General features: G+C 40.3%; 1 protein-coding gene across 3 annotated transcripts in view; it reads right to left on the bottom strand.

Moving 5' to 3' along the window:
• LOC132815070 (DNA topoisomerase 1-like) overlaps positions 1–20,591 on the bottom strand; it is a 46,315-nt gene that overhangs the window by 8,584 nt on the left and 17,140 nt on the right. For all 3 annotated transcript variants that reach the window (XM_060823771.1, XM_060823770.1, XM_060823769.1), the window contains 4 exons: positions 16,311–16,498; positions 14,736–14,880; positions 9,549–9,692; positions 3,407–3,592 (listed from right to left, as the gene is read on the bottom strand). In XM_060823771.1, coding sequence (XP_060679754.1) covers positions 3,407–3,592; positions 9,549–9,692; positions 14,736–14,880; positions 16,311–16,498 — 663 coding nt within the window. The remainder of the gene's footprint in view (positions 1–3,406; positions 3,593–9,548; positions 9,693–14,735; positions 14,881–16,310; positions 16,499–20,591) is intronic.

Raw genomic sequence — 20,591 nt, 5'->3', positions numbered from 1 at the left:
TGTACCAGTGACCACAATTCATTTGAAATTTACACAATTTGAGGGAGAGTAAAGTGTGCCGAAGACTTGTATTTTAAACTTCAATAAAGGGCACGAAAGCAGAAGCAGACAGAGTGAACTGGCAAATTAGGTCAAGAGATGCATTACTAGAAATGCAGTGGCAGACATTTAAGGGATATTTCAGAACGCACAGAATAGAAACTTTACACTAAGTTCCAAGGACAGATCTTACAATCTGGGGTTAGCTAAAAAGTTTAAATCAAAACCAAATTTAAAGGTGGCAGGTCAGAAGGTTGAACATGATATTAAAAAAAACACTAACAACAAAAAAATTAATGATGGAAAAATGAGTGTATGGGACTAAGCTAGCTGGAAATATAGAACAAAAGTAAAGATTTCTATAGGTATAAAAGGTCAAGATCACTTTGAAAATCTCAGGACCAACAGTCTTTCAGATGAAGAATGTTTTCTCAGATATAGTCCCCCATCAGTCCATTTGAGTCCTTTGGTAAAAACATCTTTGCTTGGCCCAAACGGATCTGCAGACTCCAGAGTTCAGGCCAATGGGAAAACACTTTGCTTTTAGGCCCAATTCAGCCAAGTGAAGTTCTTTGCCAAACCTCCTGAAGTCAGTGCGTCTACAGGTCTGTTCGGGTCCACATTTGAAAAAGACCTTCACTTGTTAGGTCTTTCCGATTTTTAGACACGCAAAGAATACCTGAACTGTATTTTAAACAAGTAAACAGAATGAACTGGTATATACCTGAGACTGTGGAATTAATAGAAAACAATAAGATGTCAGATGAATTGAACCAATATTTTGCATCGGATTTCACTAAGAAGAAATAAGTAACACTACAGAATCAATAAATAGAAGGGAGGGAGGAACTCAAGAAAATTAGAATCACTAGGGAAGCAGTGATCAGAATATTGTTGGAACTGGAGCAGACAAGTCAATGGGTTCTGCTAAGATTCACCCTAGGAGCTTAAAAGAAACAGCTGGGATAGTTTATACATTGGTGTTACTTTTTCTAAATTCTCTCAATTTAGGAAATGCTTAATTAGAATGGAAAATAGTAATCTCTGTTTAAGAAGGGAGGGAGACAAAGCAAGAAACTACAGGCCCTCAGAGATGGAAGAAATTAGAGACAACATGAATATATAAAATACAGGACTATAAAAGGTGGTCATTTGACCTTGCAAACATGTTCCACCATTCAAGAAAATCAGGACTGAACTGTTTGCGATCTGAATTTCACATTCCCATTTATGCCCTGATAACCTTATTCACTTGCCTAACAAAAATCTTACTGCCTCCATAAAAAATATTCAACGACCCTGCCATTTTAGGGCAGAGTGTTCTAAAATCACGACATTTTCATAGAAAAGGCTGCTCAACTGTCCTAAAAGAGAGACCTCTAATTTAAAAGGCATACCTTCCAGTCTGAACTCACCCACAAGGGGAAATATCATTGCATGCCCAGCTTATCAAAACCTTTCAAAATCTTAAATCACTCAATTAAATTAAGTGATTCCTTACTCTACTTTGATGGAAACATTCCTAGCCTGTCCAGTCAAGTCACCCAAGAGAACTCTCACATTCCAGGTATCAGTCCAGCAACCTTCTCTGAACTGCCTCCAATGCATTTATTTTCTTTCTTTAAAAGAGACCAAACTACACAAGTATTTGGCTCACCAACACCCTATATAATCAAAGCATAACATCTTTATGTGTCTAATTCCAATTGTATTAAAGAATGGCATCCCATTAGCCTTATCCATTGCATGTGACTCCTGCATTAGATCACACATCACTTTGTTCTTCAGACCTCTGAAGTCTTTCCCTGTTTGGTGGAGCATGCTAAAGGAGCAGAGTGGCCTACTCCTGCTCCTAATTTCTATATTCATTTTTTAAGGTAAATATTATTGAGTTACAGATGGAGGTACCCTATGGTAGAAGTAGTCAGTTGAACTAAGAGCACCTTACCCAATGGCTCAGAGGATTTAGCAAGGATAGAAAATATACTTTTCTCTACAGTATAGCCTTGGGCATTTCCCTTCTGGGTGAGGAAGCAGGTCACGCTGCAATCAAGTCCCAACTTGCATGTTGACTTCTGGCTGGTGCTCATTCATTTAAGTGCTCAATCAGCACTTCCATTTCATTTTGCAGATCACCTCTGAAGTCACAACAGATAACACTAGGATTCACGTATCCTAATTTGTGAATCACTATAGTCAAGCAACTAGCAGTATCACAGTTTTATAATCTAGGCTGCGCTTTTGTTAATGCCTTATAGCAAGTTCATAACCTCATTTGCGATGTTTGGCAGAAGCTTGCAGCTTGAGTAGGTTAACTATTGTAGCATCAAGTCATGCAGATCTGGAAGGTCTTCGGTTTAAATCATGTTGTCAATTTAACTAAATGCAAGTGGAACAAGACAAGGAATTAAACAATAGCACTGCAATCCTCAAATTTGGAGGAGGAACAAGAACACCACAATCCTGCAAATATCTTATAATAGTCTTTTCTAGTAACTGTATATGTAGGGTTTTTTTATTGTACCTTTCAAAAGGTTTAGATTATCACTTGATGTTTGGCAGTCTGGTTTTCATATTTCACTATGATCAAGGAACCCATGAGCAACTATTGTCTCACTTAAATTAGTATTTATCGAAATGTGTGGTCTGCTGGTACACCATCTGCAAATCTTAAATGTTCATCAATCCATGAAACTCAGCCAGATTTTAACCTTACCCATGTAAGGACTATGAGTTGATAATATCTGAGTTAGTATGAGTAAATTATGGTCTATTTAGCAATCTCATAGCAATCCACTCAATTCAATGCCACATAACCCATTTGTTCTTTTCGAAATTTGTTCATAGAATATACACGCTGCAGGCTGGGCCAACATTTATTGCTATCCCTAATTTTCCTTGAATGGAGTGGCTTGTACATCTCTATGACTCAGGGAACAGTCAAGAGTGTTTACACATTGCTATGGGTCAGGTTTCCTTCAGTAAAAGAACATTAGTAAACAAGCATTTTTGCGAGGATTCATAATGTCACCATTAGATTTGCTTTTTTTAAATTTAAGTATTTTCACTGAATTCAAGTTTCATCTGTCAAGGTGGAATCTGAACCAAGGTGGAATGTTCCCCAGAACATTCATTTAAACATCTGAATTACTAGTCTAGTAATATTAGCACTATGCCATTGCCTCTCCCATGCTTATCTGCATGGTTCAGTATTACAATTTGATACACTAATCACTCAAAGAATTTGTAGAGATTTTAATCAATCACATTTTGGGACTAAACAATCAGATTTAAGTAAATAACTTAAATCAGACTAAAGCAAGTTAATATGATGGATAATGTTATGTAGTGGAAATGAGTTCTGTACCTGTTTTTCCACTGGAACCTTATTATAGTATCTGATTGAGTCCTTTCCAAGGAAGTCAAATTCTACCACACACTGCTGCCCGTTATCATTTTCATTTAACTTGATGTGTTCAACACGGAGTGAGCAGCAACCAACTGTATCAGCAGTCTCTCCTTCCTCCTTTTCATTCCCAGCTCTTAGTGCTAACTTTAAAGAACAGAAAAAATAAATTTAATTAAGGCACAATTTAAAACACCATATACTGTTCAAATTTTCAAAGCAGGGCAAATACATTGCCGTTTAAAGGAATTTCTTTAAGCTTGCATTAGTATGATGACTAGAGCTTGAATTTTGCAGTTATAATGACTAAAAACAGTTAATATTCACCATAATTCCTAAGTACAGAGAGACCTCAGTCATTTGTAAATGTTCAGTTGAACAATTTAACCTCAAAAGATAGCAAAGAAAGATGACAAAGTATGGATAACTCGAGCACTACATCATAGCCAGAAATAAGGAAGATAGTGCAGGCAAACTCCAGCAGATAAACTTGTGATCTGGGGAGGCCTTGAGACACCTAGGGCATGTAGGAAGACCTGTACTAGCCAGAAAGACTGAATTTGAACAGTGTTGCTACAAATATACTTTGTAGATGGTTAATTAGGATTTGCAAAGAGTTCAAACTAATTTGGAAGAGCACCAAGACAAAGCACCACAGAGAAGGACACGGTGCATAGACAGCACAGGAAAAAGAAAATGGGAGAGCAGGTTAGCATGATGTTACAATGCACATTCATCAATATGAAGTGTTAAACTAAGGATGAGAAGCTATGGTGCAAGTTAATTATGGACAGATATTGGAAAAATTTATGAATAGTTATAAATATCATAAAGCAGAATATGAGACACAAAAAGAATTAAAGGGAGGGTGGTAGCAGTATTGATCACATATTAGTTCTACAGAGGAAAGTGAAAATGGCCAAGTGGAAAAGATCTGATTTTAGTGATTTGAGATCACGAACAGGTGAGCTACAAAAAATTCCAAGGGAAAATGATGAAGGAGAGACTTTTGAAGACAGGGTTAGCTTGTACAAAGGCCAAATAAGAAAGGGCATCAAAAGCTAGAGCTCCATAGAGTCAGAGATGTACAGCATGGAAATAGACCCTTCGGTCCAACCAATCCACGCCGACCAGATATCCCAACCCAATCTAGTCTCACCTGCCAGTACCTCCAAACCCTTCCTATTCATATACCCATCCAAATGCCTCTTAAATGTTGCAACTGTACCTGCCTCCACCACTTCCTCTGGCAACTCATTCCAGACATGTACCACCCTGTGTGTGAAAACATTGTCCCTTGGGTCTCTTTTATATCTTTGCCCTCTCACCCTAAATCTATGCCCTCTAGTTCTGGACTCCCCCACCCCAGGGAAAAGACTTTGCCTATAGATGACAAAGCAAAGCGATATTAAAATAAAGCAGAACAGGAGACAAACATCAGCTAAAGAATACAGAGAAATGGGATGAAAAGGCAACAAGAGCAAAGAGAATGAGAAAATATTAGGAAATCAAAAGGGGGTCCCACAAATATTTAACAGCATAGAAAGGTAAAGATTAATAAAGATTTGGTGGGTCAATTTAGGTCAAAACCAAGAAATCTTTTGGAAGCAGTGGATGTAACATAGAAAGAAGTAAATGAAAAGTTAAATTTCTTGTGGAGAGATCCATAAGTACAACTATGGCATTAGGTTAACCTTGTTACCTGTTATGACACAGACACAGCAAGCCAAACAAAATCAGCCTCACTATCACAACATATTGAATATTTTAAATTCACTGATACTGAAATTTGCCAGTTGTTCCTAATCAGAAATTATGACTAACACATCTCAGAGACTAAGTTTAATTAAAAAAATAAGCAGAGCAAAGGTGAACAGCAATATAGTCAATTTAAGGGGCATCATTACACCCAACCCCCTTAGTTTGTAAGCTCCACTCAATACCGAACACAGTTAAGGGAAAATTTATAGAAAATAAAAGAATTGTAATTTGCCAGTTGGATAACAATTTCAACTAGGAGTAACAGATCTTTATGGAATCATCAAACAATGCGTTGTATTATAGGCACGTGGGATTGTACCTTGCTTTAACTCACTGGTCAATGCAAACAGCTTCCAACAGGGTCTCAGGAATATTCACTGATTTCTTACAAATAGAGATTATTTTCTCAAAATATTTAACAATTCTTTAAATATAAAACTAGAGTAAATCTCAAACACAGCTTCACAGTCCAGTAGCTTCCAAGCACACAGCCCTCTCTTCAAAGAATGCAGTCAAAACCAGTTCAATCTATGGTTTCTTGCTTTCTTTTCCAACATTCTCCATAGTTGGTTGGCTAGCACTGGTTTCTCCATGATTAACCAATGCAATATCCAGCCAACTGCCAGTTGTTGATAAATTATCCGGACTACACTCCAGTGTTCTGAAGGAGATAGCTAGGATATTGTGGAGGCATTGGTTGCACTCTGTCAAGAGTCACAGGAGTCAGGAAGGGTCCTAGAGGATTGCAAAATAGTAATGTAACACCCCTGTTTAAGAAGAGAGGGAGGAAGGAAGACAATAAGAAATCCTAGGCCAGTTAGCCTGACCTTGGTCATTAGGAAGATTTACAAGTCCACTTTTAAAGATGAGATTGTGGAGTACTGGGAAATTTATGGTAAATAGGGCCAAGTCAGCATAGCTTCATCAAAGGAAGGTTGTGCCTCAAGTATCCGTTAGAATTCTGAAAAGATAATGAGCAAGTTAGACAAAAGAGAGCCAGTTGATGGGATCCAATTGGATTTCCAGAAGCCTGTGACTAGATGCCCCACAGGAGGCTGCCTAATAAAGATAAGAGCCCATGTGTTACGGCAAAAAACTTATTGATATATGACTAGCTGACTGACAGAAGGCAGAGTGTGGAGGCAAAGAAGTTTTCAACAGGATAGCAGCTCACGATGTGTGGAATTTTGCAAGGGTCAATGTTGAGACCGCAACTGTTCACGCTTTCCATTAATGTTCTGGGTGAAGAAGGCACAGATAGTGTTGAGGCAGCAGAGAGGCTGCAAAAGGACTTGGAAAGCTAGGAGAATGGCCAAAAAGCGGCAAATGGAATATAAAGCGGGAAAATGTGAGCGGTAGGATTCCTGATGAAGGGCTTATGCTCGAAACGTCGAATTCTCTATTCCTGAGATGCTGCCTGGCCTGCTGTGCTTTGACCAGCAACACATTTGCAGCTGTGATCTCCAGCATCTGCAGACCTCATTTTTTACTAGAATAGAGGTGTAGACTATTTTCCAAATGGGGAAAGGCTTTGAAAATCTGAGGCATAAGAAACTTTGGAGTTCTAATTCAGGATTCTCTTAAGGTGAACATGCAGGTTCAACTGGCAGTTAGGAAGGAAGATGCAACGTTGGCATGCATGGAGAGCCAGCTAGAAAACAAGAGCAGGAATGTTCTGCTGAGACTCAGGCTCTGATCAGACCATGTTTGCAATACTGTGAGCAGTTTGGGGTCCCATGTCGAAGGAAGGATATGCAGGAGTTGGAGAGGGTCTAGAGGATGATTTACAAGAATGATCCTGGGGATGAAGGGCTTGTCATATAGAACATAGAAATGATACAACACAGAAACGGGCCATTGAGTCTTGACGTTCACGAAATCTCAGTATTGTGAATGCTCCAGTGAGTCCACCCACAGCTCCAGCTCTCAAAAGTAGTTAGCCAAATACTGCAGCTAGCACACGCAGATATAAGGGACATGGGAAGCATCCTTTATCTCCCCACGTTGTGCAAGATGAGCACACCATGTGCCTGAGGTCATGACTTCTCTCTAGATTAAGCCAGTTACTCCTTTGAAGAGAACAGAACTTAATTCAATTAATCTAGGGGCCTTCCCTGGTTCAAACACTTCTATTATAATTGAAAGTCCCTCACTTTATTTAAGCTAATGTATTATGCTTTAAAGATTGTATGAGAAACTCTGCAGCTATCACTTACAAATTGGCTGTTTTCATTAGGACCATCTCACTTTCAGAATGCTTGAACTAACACCGAGTGTGATGCTTAACCTTTCAGCTTCATTGAACTCCCTGTTTTCACCCAACTTCCAAGCACTCTCATTTAGCCAAGCAGCACTGATGTTCCCTCTCTTTTAAATGTCCCAAAACCAGTGTTTCTGAACTGGATCAAGTTAGCTGTTCAGTTAACCATCTTCACCGAAAAGTGCATCATCTGACTCCTGTTTCAGAAATATGACAAACTACACCCAATAAAACAGACCAGCTTTTAGTTACCAGATTAAAGAACTAATTTAGCTTGAAGTTTAGCCCTGAAATTAAGTTTAATTACAAATTACCTTTTAAAACTCATTTGCGCCCAATTGTCAAGCAACATTCAGTGCACGTGAACAGTTGAGGACTCTAGGCCTGTACTCAATGGACAGGACATTTGACTGAAACTTACAGGAGACTGAGAAGCCTGCATACAGTAGACGTAGAGAAGATGTTTCTACTAGTAGCAGAGACTAGGACCCAAGGACACAGGCTCAAGGTGGAGGGAGCACCGTTTAGAACGGAGAAGAGGAGACATTTCTTCGGACAGACGGTGGTGACACTGTGGAACTCTGTCGCAGAAGGTTGTGGAGGCCAAATCATTGTGTATTTAAGACAGAGATAGGTAGGTTCTTGATTTGTAAGGGGATCAAAAGATTGTGGGGAGAAAGTAGAAGAATGGGATTGAGAAATAAATTAGCCATGCTCAAATGGCGGTGCAGACTAAATGGGTCCGAATGCTTAATTCTGCTCAAATATCTGATGGTCACAACACTTCTTGCTGCCAAAAAGTCTTCAACATTCTTAGTTCAATAATTAACCGACAATTATCTTTCCCATAAACAAAGGTCAGTTTGTTTGCCTTCTCCGCCTTTCAAAACAAGCTACTGTACCAAATTAGATTCTCAACTTTAACTCACTACTTCAAACCAAAAAATGAGAAAACTAAAGAAAAACATTGATTGTTTCAACACCTCAAAAAAATTCAAGTTAGTCACAGCTATACAGCATGGAAATAGATTGACGTAGACCAGAATTTCGAAATAAACCTAGTCCCATTTGCCACCATTTGCCCCATACCCCTCTAAACCCTTTCTTTTCAGATGTCAGAAAGTGTGGTGCTGGAAAAGCACAACAGATCTGGCAGCATCCAAGGAAGCGAATCGACGTTTCGTGCATAATCCCTTCATCGGGAATCAAGGGCTTATGCCAAAAACATTGACACTCCTGCTTCTCGGATGCTGCCTGACCTGCTGTGCTTTTCCAGTGCCACACTTTTCCACTCTCATCTCCAGCATCCACTTTTTCCTCCTTCCTTTCCATAATCCCATCCTGATACCTTTTAAATGTTGTAGTGAACATGATTTGCCTTTAGCAAACCTATGCCAATTGTCTTTGATTAGCTGTGCCTTTCCAAAAAGAATTATTTTACTCCAGATAATTATACTCATCAACATTCTCAGCCTTAAAATGTTGAGCAGGCAACCTTCCTCCTTTTACCCTTTCTATGGTGCAAAATTAGCAAATCCCCTAGTTCTATGGCACTGCCCTGCATCCACATCACCTGGAATGGACGCCAGTATTAGTTAACAACTCTACGACTTCTATGTTTACTTCTTTCAGGATGTATACCATCTAGACACAGTCACTTAGCAGTTTTTAGCAATGTTATTCTTAGTAGGTATTTTTTTAAAAAATCATTCACAGGATTTGGGCATTACTGGCTTGTCAAGCATTTATTGACCATCCCTAGTTATCCTCGAGAAGGACCTTTTGATTACTATCTCATCTATAGCTGCTTTCTTCTCTAAGTGCACCTTTGTGAAGACTGATGCCACATACTCAATTCTTCAACCAAGCCATTATCAAAAGATAGCCCCTTGGGTACTCAATAAGTCTCAACTTCCCCCTTGCTAATTACTTACTTGGCATTTTTGCGGAAGACAAGCCTACGTCCCCTAATCCAAAACATTAGTCTGTCTCTGGCTTACACTGTCATACTACACAATTCCTATCTCCCCTACATTAAACCAGTGTTAAATAAAATACAATATGATAACGAAAGTATTGTACCTTGTCAATGAAATATAGTGCCACTGCTCGTTGCCGTGTTTTCATTTCCCTCGATTTCCAGTCTCTATGATACTGACTCCGGATTGCATCGATTTTGTCCTTCAGGCGCCGAGCGATTTCATACTTCTGCCAATCCTTCTCACCCTGTTAGTATTAATAGACAAAAATACAAAGTCAATTCTGTTCATCAAATAATTACTTGATATTCCAATTCATTGTATTTCAGAGTAAGAGTAAATGGGTTCAGAGCACCTCATCCTCAATTCAGGGTGGAACAAAGCCAAACAGGAATTCAGATTCAATCTCAAAATCGGTCTGGAAATAGTTAATTGAAGTCATAATTCTGTAAGAATTTACAAATTGGTGTCAGAATGTCTATGCCATACACAAAGGAGATAGTCATTTTTGAGGCTGTCCAAATATTCTTGCTTTAAAACATGCAGGTTTAAGGTATCATCCAGCTTAGATTTGATGCCCCTTGGTCAAAAGGCTCAAAAATAACTGAGACTCACACAAAAAGTTTATTGCCTATAGAAATCAATAGCATTCTCTATCAATCATGAATCACTATCTACAGAAGATATTTGCAAGCAACTACTGTCCTCCAACTGTATGACTACATGTTAAATTATGAGGGGAGCAAAGAATTGAAAACTTGAAGTAGAGAATAGAAGTGCAGTTTGAATTTACAAAAAAAGTCAAACAAATCAGGGCATGATTTATACACTTAATGGTAAGGTCCTGAGGAGTGCTGAAAAGAAACCTTGCAGTGCAGATTCATAGTTACTTGAAAGTGGAGGTGAAGACAGATAGGATAGTGAAGGTCTATTTGTTATGCTTTCCTTTATTAGTCAGAGTATTGAGTACAGGAGTTGGGATGTTATCTTGCGGCTGTACAGGACATTGCTAGGTCACTTAAGGGATACTGTGTGCAGTTCTGGTCTCCCTCTTATAGGAAAGAGGTTATGAAACTTGAAAGAGTTCAGAAAAAAAATTACAAGGATGCTGCTAGGGTTGGAGGGAGAGGCTGAATAGGCAGGGCTGTTTTTCCTGGAGCATCTGAAGCTGAGGGGAAAGATTTAAAAAGGATCAAACAGACAACTTTTTCATGCAAAGGGTGGTGCGTGTATGGAATGAGCTACCAAAGGAAGTGGTGGTGGCTGGTACAATGACAACATTTAAAAGGCATCTAGAAGAGTATATGAATAGGAAAGGTTTAGAAGGACATGGGCTAAGTGCTGGTAAATGGGACTAATTTAATTTAGGATATCTGGTCTGCATGGATGAATTGGACCAAAGGGTCCGTTTCCGTACTGTGCATCACTATGAACCTGTGTGTCAAAGGATGGGAAGGAAAATGTGATTATCACAATTCTGCTGTTCCTAAACAGCAATTTTTTTTTCAACGAACACACGTGTGAAAAGAACATTTTTGTGTGAAAATCTGTGGCTTACAACTCCTTTAAGTTTTCAATGTCATTTCCAGTTGGACATTACATTGGGAAGGCTCAATGAATTCAATTGTATTATCTAGACAATCAAAAGGAGACATTTAGAATTTGATTAACCATTGGTCAAAGCAATGGGTTCTAAAAATGTATGAATTCAAAAATTCTGACAGAACAAAAAACATGAAAGGATCTTAATGCAATTAAGTCATGTGCCTGATGGAACAACAAGTCATTTGAATGAAAAAATCAGCCCTTTGTTTATGAAAAGATGTTAGAAAAGGCAATTTGTACAGAATTCACAAAGGAATTCTGAGAGGTATCAGAGGGGGTTCTTGGCCAACAGAAGAGCAAAAAGGAAAACTTTCAAGTACAAAGTCTAGACACAACCACTAATCTCGCGATGAAGAGACATTTCATGCCCTCAAAACCTGCTGACTCCAGTCATATACATCAAAATAAGAGGAACCCTTCAGTATACTTTGCCCGTAAAAAAGATCAAGGCTAATCTGATTATTCCACATTACCACCTACTTGAGGAACAGTTTGCTCATCAACAATCAATCAACCTCCTCTGCCTCAAATATATTCAAGGAACCTGCTTTCAGTGCCTTGAGAAAGAGGATTCTAAAAGACTCTTATGAAAAAAAAAAGTTTCATCTCTGAAACAGGAGAAGTCTCATTTTAAAAGCTGGACTCCTCCCTCTAGATTTTCTCAAGAGGAAACATCCTTTCCACATGCACCCTATTAAGTCTCCTCAGGAATTTTCCATTTCAAACAATTTGCTTCTTACACTACTGAACTCCACCAGATTCAGGACTGGGACAATGGCCTAGTGGTACTATCACTAGATGATTAATTCAGAGAAACACACACCTTGGGTTCAAATCCACCATGTCAAATGGTGGAATTTGGATCCAATAGAAATCTGGAATTCAGAGTTTAATCATGGCCATAAGGATGTTGCCAATTGTCCAGAAAATCTATCTAACGTCCTTTTAGTGAAGGTAACTGTGCTGGTTCCTGGTCTGATTTACATGTGACTTCAGAACCAACAGTTAAATGGTTGACTCTTAACTTTCCTGTGGTCAATTAGGGCTGGACATAAAAGATGGCCTAACCAGTGACACCCACATCCAATGAATTTAAAAAAATCTAGCTGGTCTACCCTTTCCTGATAGGCAGCCCAAATCATTCCTGGGTATTTGTCCAGCAAACCTTTTCTGACCTCCAACATCCATGGTACTTTCATTTTATGTCTTCAGATATTGGTATACTCTTGTTACCAGCTCTTAAGAAGTTTTCTCTCTCAGATATTTATTTACCTGCTTAGCTTGTTTTTCAAATATTCTTCCCATGGATGAGAAACATCAGTTGGAGAGACTGGAAAAGTTAGGATTGCTTTCAGCAGGGAGAGGTTAAGAGGAAGTATGATGCAACTTTTTAAAATCACAGCAGGCATTGATTGATGGGAAGCAGCTCTTTCTGCTCATAAGGAATGAGAACAAAAAGGCATCAACTTAAAGTGATTTGCAAATGTAGCAAGCTTTAGATTAGATTACTTACAGTATGAAACAGGCCCCTCGGCCCAACATGTCCACACCGATCCTCCGAAGAGCAACCCACCCAGACCCATTCCCTTACATTTACCCCTGCCCCTAACACTACGGGCAATTTAGCATGGCCAATCCACCTAACCTGCACATTTTTGGACTGTGGGAGGAAACCGGAGTACCCGGAGGAAACCCACGCAGACATGGGGAGAATGTGCAAACTCCACTGAGGTGGGAATTGAACCCAGGTCTCTGGCGCTGTGAGGCAGCAGTGCTAACCACTGTGCAACCGTGCCATGTGAGGAAAAACATTTTCATTTGAATGGTTTACATTTGAAATGCACTACCTGAAAGTGTGGTGGAGGTAAAGTTAGTTGATTCTGGATTAGTGGTGCTGGAAGAGCACAGCAGTTCAGGCAGCATCCAAAGTGCAGCGAAAACGACGTTTCGGGCAAAAGCCCTTCATCAGGAATAAAGGCTGTGAGCCTGAAGCGTGGAGAGATAAGCTAGAGGAGGGTGGGGTGGGGAGAAAGTAGCATAGAATACAATGGGTGAGTGGGGGAGGGGATGAAGGTGATAGGTCAGGGAGGAGAGGGTGGAGTGGATAGGTGGAAAAGGAGCTAGGCAGGTAGGACAAGTCCAGACAAGTCATGGGGACAGTGCTGAGCTGGAAATTTGGAACTAGGGTGAGGTGGGGGAAGGGGAAGTGAGGAAACTGTTTAAGTCCACATTGATGCCCTGGGGTTGAAATGTTCTGAGGGGGAAGATGATGCGTTCTTCCTCCAGGCGTCCAAAGTTTTACCTGCACATCCACTAATATCATTTATTGTATCCGTTGCTCCCGATGCGGTCTCCTCTACACTGGGGAACCTGGGCATCTCCTAGCAGAGCGCTTTAGGAAACATCTCCGGGACACCCGCAACAATCAACCACACCGCCCCGTGGCCCAACATTTCAACTCCCCCTCCCACTCTGCCGAGTACATGGAGGTCCTGGGCCTCCTTCACCACCGCTCCCTCACCACCAGACGCCTGGAGGAAGAACGCCTCATCTTCCTCCTTGGAACACTTCAACCCCAGGGCATCAATGTGGACTTCAACAGTTTCCTCATTTCCCCTTCCCCCACCTCACCCTAGTTCCAAACTTTCAGCTCAGCACTGTCCCCATGACTTGTCCTACCTGACTTGTCCTACCTGCCTTTCTCTTTTTCCACCTATCCACTCCACCCTCTCCTCCCTGACCTATCACCTTCATCCCCTCCCCCACTCACCCATTGTACTCTATGCTACTTTCTCCCCATTCCCACCCTCCTCTAGCTTATCTCTCCACGCTTCAGGCTCACTACCTTTATTCCTGGTGAAGGGCTTTTGCCCGAAATGTCGCTTTCGCTGCACTTTGGATGCTGCCTGAACTGCTGTGCTCTTCCAGCACCACTGATCCAGAATCTGGTTTCCAGTATCTGCAGTCATTGTTTTTAACCTTGTAAAGTTAGTTGAGACTATTAAGAGGGTATCAGGTAATTATCAATGTGCAAAGGTAGGTGGATAAAGCAGGAGAATGGCACCGTGTTGTTAACGTTCATCGGAGAGCCAGTGCTGACACAATGAGCAGAGTGGTCTCCTTCTGAACTGTACCAATTCTGTATTACTACAATTTGCTCCTACGACTGTTCTTAATAAGGCAACAGGATTTTCTAAGCACTCCACAGTAAGATAAATTCTCCCAACCTAGTTATTTTGTGTCTTTTAGCCACTAATTCTACTCCACTTATCCATCACACTACAAATTCTCAATCTGCTCCCAAACTACAAAATTAGTTAACTAAACAAAAGTTGGGTTTTTAAAATTAATTTATAGGATGAGGGTGTCATTATCTAGGCCAGCATTTATTGTCCATCCCCAATTGCTCAGAAGGCAGTTAACAGTGAAGGATATTGCTGACAGTCTGGAATCACATGTCGACCAGACCAGATAAACATAGAAGGGACATTGGTGAGGCAGATGAGTTTTTCCAACAAGTTACTAAATTTGTTTTTGAAAACCTGTGTGTCAGGAAGGCAAGATGAAAAGGAAACCATTCTACTCACTTCTGGTCAAGAAAGAACAATTTAAAGAACAAGATAGTATGAGAAGTCTTGAGCCACATAACAGTAAGAAACTTGACAGACATTAAGGGAATACAGACCTTAAGTTTTGAGCTTGGATTGAGCATGACATATTTAAGTAGCCCCTGAACATTTTCTGTCCATGATGCCAGCCAAGTTACTTTATTATCAAAACGTACTTCCTTCCAGTGGTGATTCTTTGGAGGTTCTGGAATATTGGAATCTCTGAATAAAATGAGATTATATTACTACAGTCAAAAACACACATGTTGAACAAGTTAGACTAACTCAAACTAAATGTGAGCTAAGCAACTCAATGAAAACTCAGCAAACCAGTTAGTAGGTGACAAGTAACCTCCTGCACTCTATATTATGGGCAGATGGCCATTTGGCTCTGCTGTTCAATAAATCATGGCTGATCTGACAGAGGTCTCAAATCCACTCTGTCCTCCATAACCCTTGACTATCAAAAATCAAACTCAGCCTTAAATAAGTTCAGTAACATTCCCTTTGTTTCTCTCCACAGTAGAGAATTCCCCATGGCCGAAAAGAAATTCTTATGCAGAATGCAAATTTTAAAATTTACTTAAAATATATGCTGAATTAAGATGTTTTAAGTTTACTGTAAATAATTGTTTAATACCTGTTGCTTTGACATAGAACTATAAAACCGTTTTCTCAGGAGCATGGGTACACTGATTCCAACAACATATGTTTTCACCAACCCAGCAGTTAAGATACCAGGTAGCCAATCCTTTATCCTAAATCTTTGGGGCCTATTGTTTTTCAGAAATCAGAATAAATGACACTTTCCCAGTAAAGTTTTTTTAAAAAATCACCTAATAGTAGACGCACATGTGAATAGTATGAGAGCTGAGACACAATTGACGTCTGCCAGTTCTGGGCTACGATGCCATGTCACATCTGAGTGATGTGGTTCGAATTGGTATGGAGTGGGGTCATCTGTTTGCATGCCAAAATGTCGCTGCACACTTCATGAAACAAAAAGTTTTCGATTTCGGAACTTTTCAGATTTTCGATAAAAGGATCGTGTACCTATACTGGGAACCAGTCTGTCGAAAGCTGCACTGAAATCCAGCTTCAAACTGCCCAGTCACCTCACCTATCGGAAGCTTTTCAATTTGACCCCATATTCACCTCGGCATTAAAGTGCAACAATTACACTGGATCCCGCTCTTTATAATTGACATCTTGGGAGCATATTGTCAGTTGAGTTATCTTAATACAAGGGAGAGAGAAAAAAAACCCAGAGAAGATGACTAGAGACTAGAAACGCTGTTATTACATCAAGCTGAGCTAAAAGTAAACCAGACATAAAAGTGATGGAACCCAGTCCCAAAGTCTTAACAATTCCCAAAGTTTTTCTTTTAATCGTTATAAGCAAGGGACCAGGGTTTGCTTTTGCTTCATATAAAGCAAACACAGGAAGGTTCTCGATTACTGTCAAATATAAGCAGTTATCACAAGAAAAAAAAATCAAACTCAAAGCTACACCCCAGTCCAACACCAGCATCTCCAAAATCGGGAAAATTATTGGCATCATGGAAAAAGAAAATGTGACAGTTATGAGGGAACCAAAATCAGATTTGTTTGTTCTTGATATTTTATTTTAGACATCATGTATACTTTCTTACCTGCTGCAATTGATAATGACATCTTCAGGCATGATCCTTTTCTTTAGTTTTCCCATCTTTGGATGGTCGCCACGTCCACGAAACAGACCTGGAGGCTCAATCTTGAAGTTTGCAATTTTCTCCCGATGTCCATCCATTACACAGTAGCCATGTATCTCAGCGATTACATCTTGCTCTACTTTTAGTTTCTGTAGGAAAAGATTGCGTTTTTAACTGGATAGTCTGAAGTTAATTATGACCTTTTGTCCCTGATCCCATGGGAGTATAGATACACAGGTAGTTCTGAGTTTCCATTATGCATGTAGGAGTCAAGACATCAAGTATTTCCAGAGTATTTGCATGTGGGCATACCCAGACTCACTAGCTAGGAGAAAGTGAGGTCTGCAGATGCTGGGGACCAGAGCTTAAAAGTGTGTTGCAGGAAATCCTGAAGAAGGGCTTTTGTCCGAAACGTCGATTCTCCTTCTCCTTTGATGCTGCCTGACCTGCTGTGCTTTTCCAGCAACACATTTTTAAGCTCAAACTCACTAGCTATCCATTTCAAGTAAGGCAGTACTCACAGCAAAGACCCTAGATATTTTCCCCTTTTATAGTCATGCTTTGTATAGATTATTAAGTCTCAGGGCTGGATTAGCAAGCATCGGATTTGTAAACTGTTGTACTCAGTTGTAATTTTCTCATGAACGTTTACATTTGAATTAATCAAGCAATGACTTAATTTCTGCTTTCGCGCTTTCATTTGATGTATCATAATTTTGATCTGCTTTTCTTCATCAGCTTGGATAGAGTCAAAAAAAACTGCAGATGCTGGAATCCAATGTAAACACGTAAACAGGCAGAAGGCTGGAAGAACACAGCCAGCAAGGCAGCATCACGAGGCAAAGTCGTCAATGTTTCAGGTGTAACACCCAAAACATTGACTTCTTCACCTCATGATGCTGCCTGGCTTGCTGTGTTCTTCCAGCTTCCTGTCGGTCTATTTTCTTCATAAGCTGTCCAAGGTCTACAGCAGCTGGTCTTCTATAGAGTCTGCACCAGTCAAAAACAAATCATCTAATTATACTAATGCCATTTTCCAGAACTTGGCCCATTGCCAAATATGCCTTGGTATTGGAAGTCTACATATACATATTTCTTAGAAATTATGGAAGTCAATTTATATCACTCTTACATTCCAGATTTCCACCATGCTGAGGGAAGATTTTCCTCAAATCCCCTCAGACTCTTCTTTACCTTAACCTATGCCGTCTGGTCATTGATTCCTCTTGCTGTCAACCCTATGGCCCAATACAATTTTATACATTTCAATCACCCACTCAGTCGTCCCTGTTCCAAGGAAAACAAGTTTGGTCTTTCCAATACCTCTGCATAACTAAAACCATCCAGCTCAGGCAACATCTACTAAATTTCCGCAATCACATTCCTCCTATGATGTCAAATCCAGAAGCAGACACTCTAGCTATTGCCAAACCAACCTTCCTGCCTTTAAGTTCTACCCCTTTGGCTAATATGGACGACTGTTTCATTTGCTGTTACGTTGTTTTGGAACTTTGGAAAAAAAAAGTCAAAACTGCAGTTTTAAAAGGGAGAAGAACAGAAAGGAAACACATGGTGAGGTCAGTGCAGGAGAGAGAGAAAAACTGACAACAGTGAACCTGCACAGTTACTGTCTTTGCTGTTTGAATTCATGTATCCCTGTACATCGGGTGCGTTTGGGAAAATTAACAAAACAGTGAAATTCACAACTGATCTTGAAGGAATGGTTGGGCGAAGTACATAGCACAGAATCAGAGAAGTTAATCATAGTTTTAAGTGTGGCCTACAGAGAATCTGCAGTAGTGAGTGGAGTGGGTCCTTTCTTGATTATATGTTTTTAGAGATACATCTCTTGATTAAACTTAAAATATAAGCCATAACTATTAATTTAACCTGGGGCAGTGTTTAGTGAAGGAATAAGACAGTTATTTTCTGGGTCTGTAGATTGTGAAGGAGCAAAAATGGCCTTTGCAGTGATATGTACTTCTTGTCAGATGTGGGAGTTTAAAGAGTTTAAGGGTTACTGCGGATTATATCTGCCATAAATGCTGTTGGTTGCAAATCTTATCAGATCAAATGGATCGGTTGGAGAAACAGTTAGAAGCAATGAGGAATTTGCAACAGCAACAGTATGGGATGGATGGCAGTTATAAGAAGGGGTGAAAGTCTCAGATACAGTCACATAGATGGGTTAACTCCAGGAAAGGTAAGGGAGGTAGGCAGCTAGTGCAGCAGCCTTCTGCGGCTATACCCATTTCAAACAAGTATGCTGTTTTGGAAAACGTAAGGGACGATGGATTTTCAGGGAATGTTGCACAAACAGCCAAGTTTCTGGTATTGAGACTGCCTCTAATGCAATGAGGGGTACGTTGGGTTCCAATAGATCAATTGCATTAGGGGACTCTTTAGTCCAAGGTACAGACAAACATTTCTGTGGCCTGCAGCGAAAAATCAGAATGGTGTTGCTTCCCTGGTGCCAGGATCAAGGATGTCTCAGAGAGGGTGCAGAATGTCATCAAGGTGGAAGAGGGGCCAGCAAGAGTTCATTGTCCACATTGGAACCAACGACACAGGAAAGGAAAAGGTTGAGATTCTGAAGGGAGATTACAGAGAGCTAGGCAGCAATTCAAAAAGGAGGTCCTCGAAAGTAGTAATCTCTGGATTACTCCCGGTGCTACAAGCATGTGAGGGCAGGAATAGGAGGGTAGAGCAGTTGAATGCATGGCTGAGGAGCTGGTGTATGGGAGAAGGAATCACATTTTTGGACCATTGGAATCTCTTTTGGGGTAGAAGTGACCTGTACAAGAAGGAGGGCTTGCACCTAAATTGGAAGGGGACTGATATACTGGCAGGAAGATTTACTGGAGCTGCTCAGGATTTAAACTAGTAAGGTGGGGAAGTGGGACCCAGGGAGATAGTGAGGAAAGAGATCATTCTGAGACTGGTACAGCTGAGAACATGGGAGTCAAACAGTCAGGGCAGGCAGGGACAAGATAGGACTAATAAGTTAAACCACATTTATTTCAAACTGAAGGGTCTAACAGGGAAGGCCAATGAACTCAGAGCATGGTTAGAAACATGGGACTGGGATATCATAGCAATTACAGAAACATAGCTCAAGGATGGGCAGGATTGGCAGGGTAATGTTCCAGGATACAAATGCTACAGGAAGGATAGAAAGGGAGACAAGAGAGGAGGGGGAGTGGCATTTTTGAAAGGGGATAGCATTACAGTTGTGCTGAGGGAGGATATTCCCTGGAAACATATCCAGGGAAGTTATTTGGGTGGAACTGGGAAATAAGAAAGGGATGATCACCTTATTGGGATTGTATTATAGAGCTCCTTATAGTCAGAGGGAAATTAAGAAACAAACTTGTAAGGAGATCTCAGCTATCTATAAGGGTGGTTATGGTAGGGGATTTTTTAACTTTCTGAATATAGACTGGGACTGCCATAGTGTTAAGGATTTAGATGGAGAGGAATTTGTTAAGTGTGTAACAGAAAGTGTTCTGATTCAGTATCAGAAATGTTCCTATTAGAGAAGGTGCAAAACTTGACCTAGTCTTGGGAAATAAGGCAGGGCAGGTGACTGAGGTGTCAGTGGAGGAGCACTTTGGGGCCAGCGACCATAATTCTATTAGTTTAAAATAGTGATAGAAAGGTTTAAGTTCTAAAATTGGCCATTCTCCATTTAATGGTATTAGGCAAGAACTTTCGAAAGCTGATTGGGGGCAGATGTTTGCAGGTAAAGGGACAGCTAGAAAATGGGAAACCTTCAGAAAGGAGATAACGAGAATCCAGAGAAAGTATATTCCTATTAGAGTGAAAGGAAAGGTTGATAGGTATAAGGAATGCTGGATGACTAAAGAAATTGAGGGTTTGGTTCAGAAAAAGAAGGAAGCATATGTCAGGTATAGACAGGATAGATCGAGTGGATCCTTAGAAGAGTATAAAGGCAGTAGGAGTCTACTTAAGAGGGAAATCAGAAGGGCAAAAAGGGGACATGAAATAGCTTTGGCAAATAGTGTTAAGGAGCAGCCAAGGGGTTTTTACAAATACATTAAGGACAAAAGGATAACTAGGGAGAGTGTACCTGGCTAGGTAACATCATCAGTGGTGACCTCCAAGTGAAGCGATACTATCTATCAACCCCTCAGAAAACGAAGAAGAAATGACATCACCGCAAACCCCAGGAACTCCATCTAGGACAAACATATAAATAGAAAGCAGGAGACAACAGCTTCG

The sequence above is a fragment of the Hemiscyllium ocellatum genome, chromosome 4, assembly GCF_020745735.1.
Source record: "Hemiscyllium ocellatum isolate sHemOce1 chromosome 4, sHemOce1.pat.X.cur, whole genome shotgun sequence".
NCBI classification, from domain to species: domain Eukaryota; kingdom Metazoa; phylum Chordata; class Chondrichthyes; order Orectolobiformes; family Hemiscylliidae; genus Hemiscyllium; species Hemiscyllium ocellatum.
Note: the sequence above shows the minus strand (reverse complement) of the source record. Positions and strands in the feature narration are given on the sequence as shown.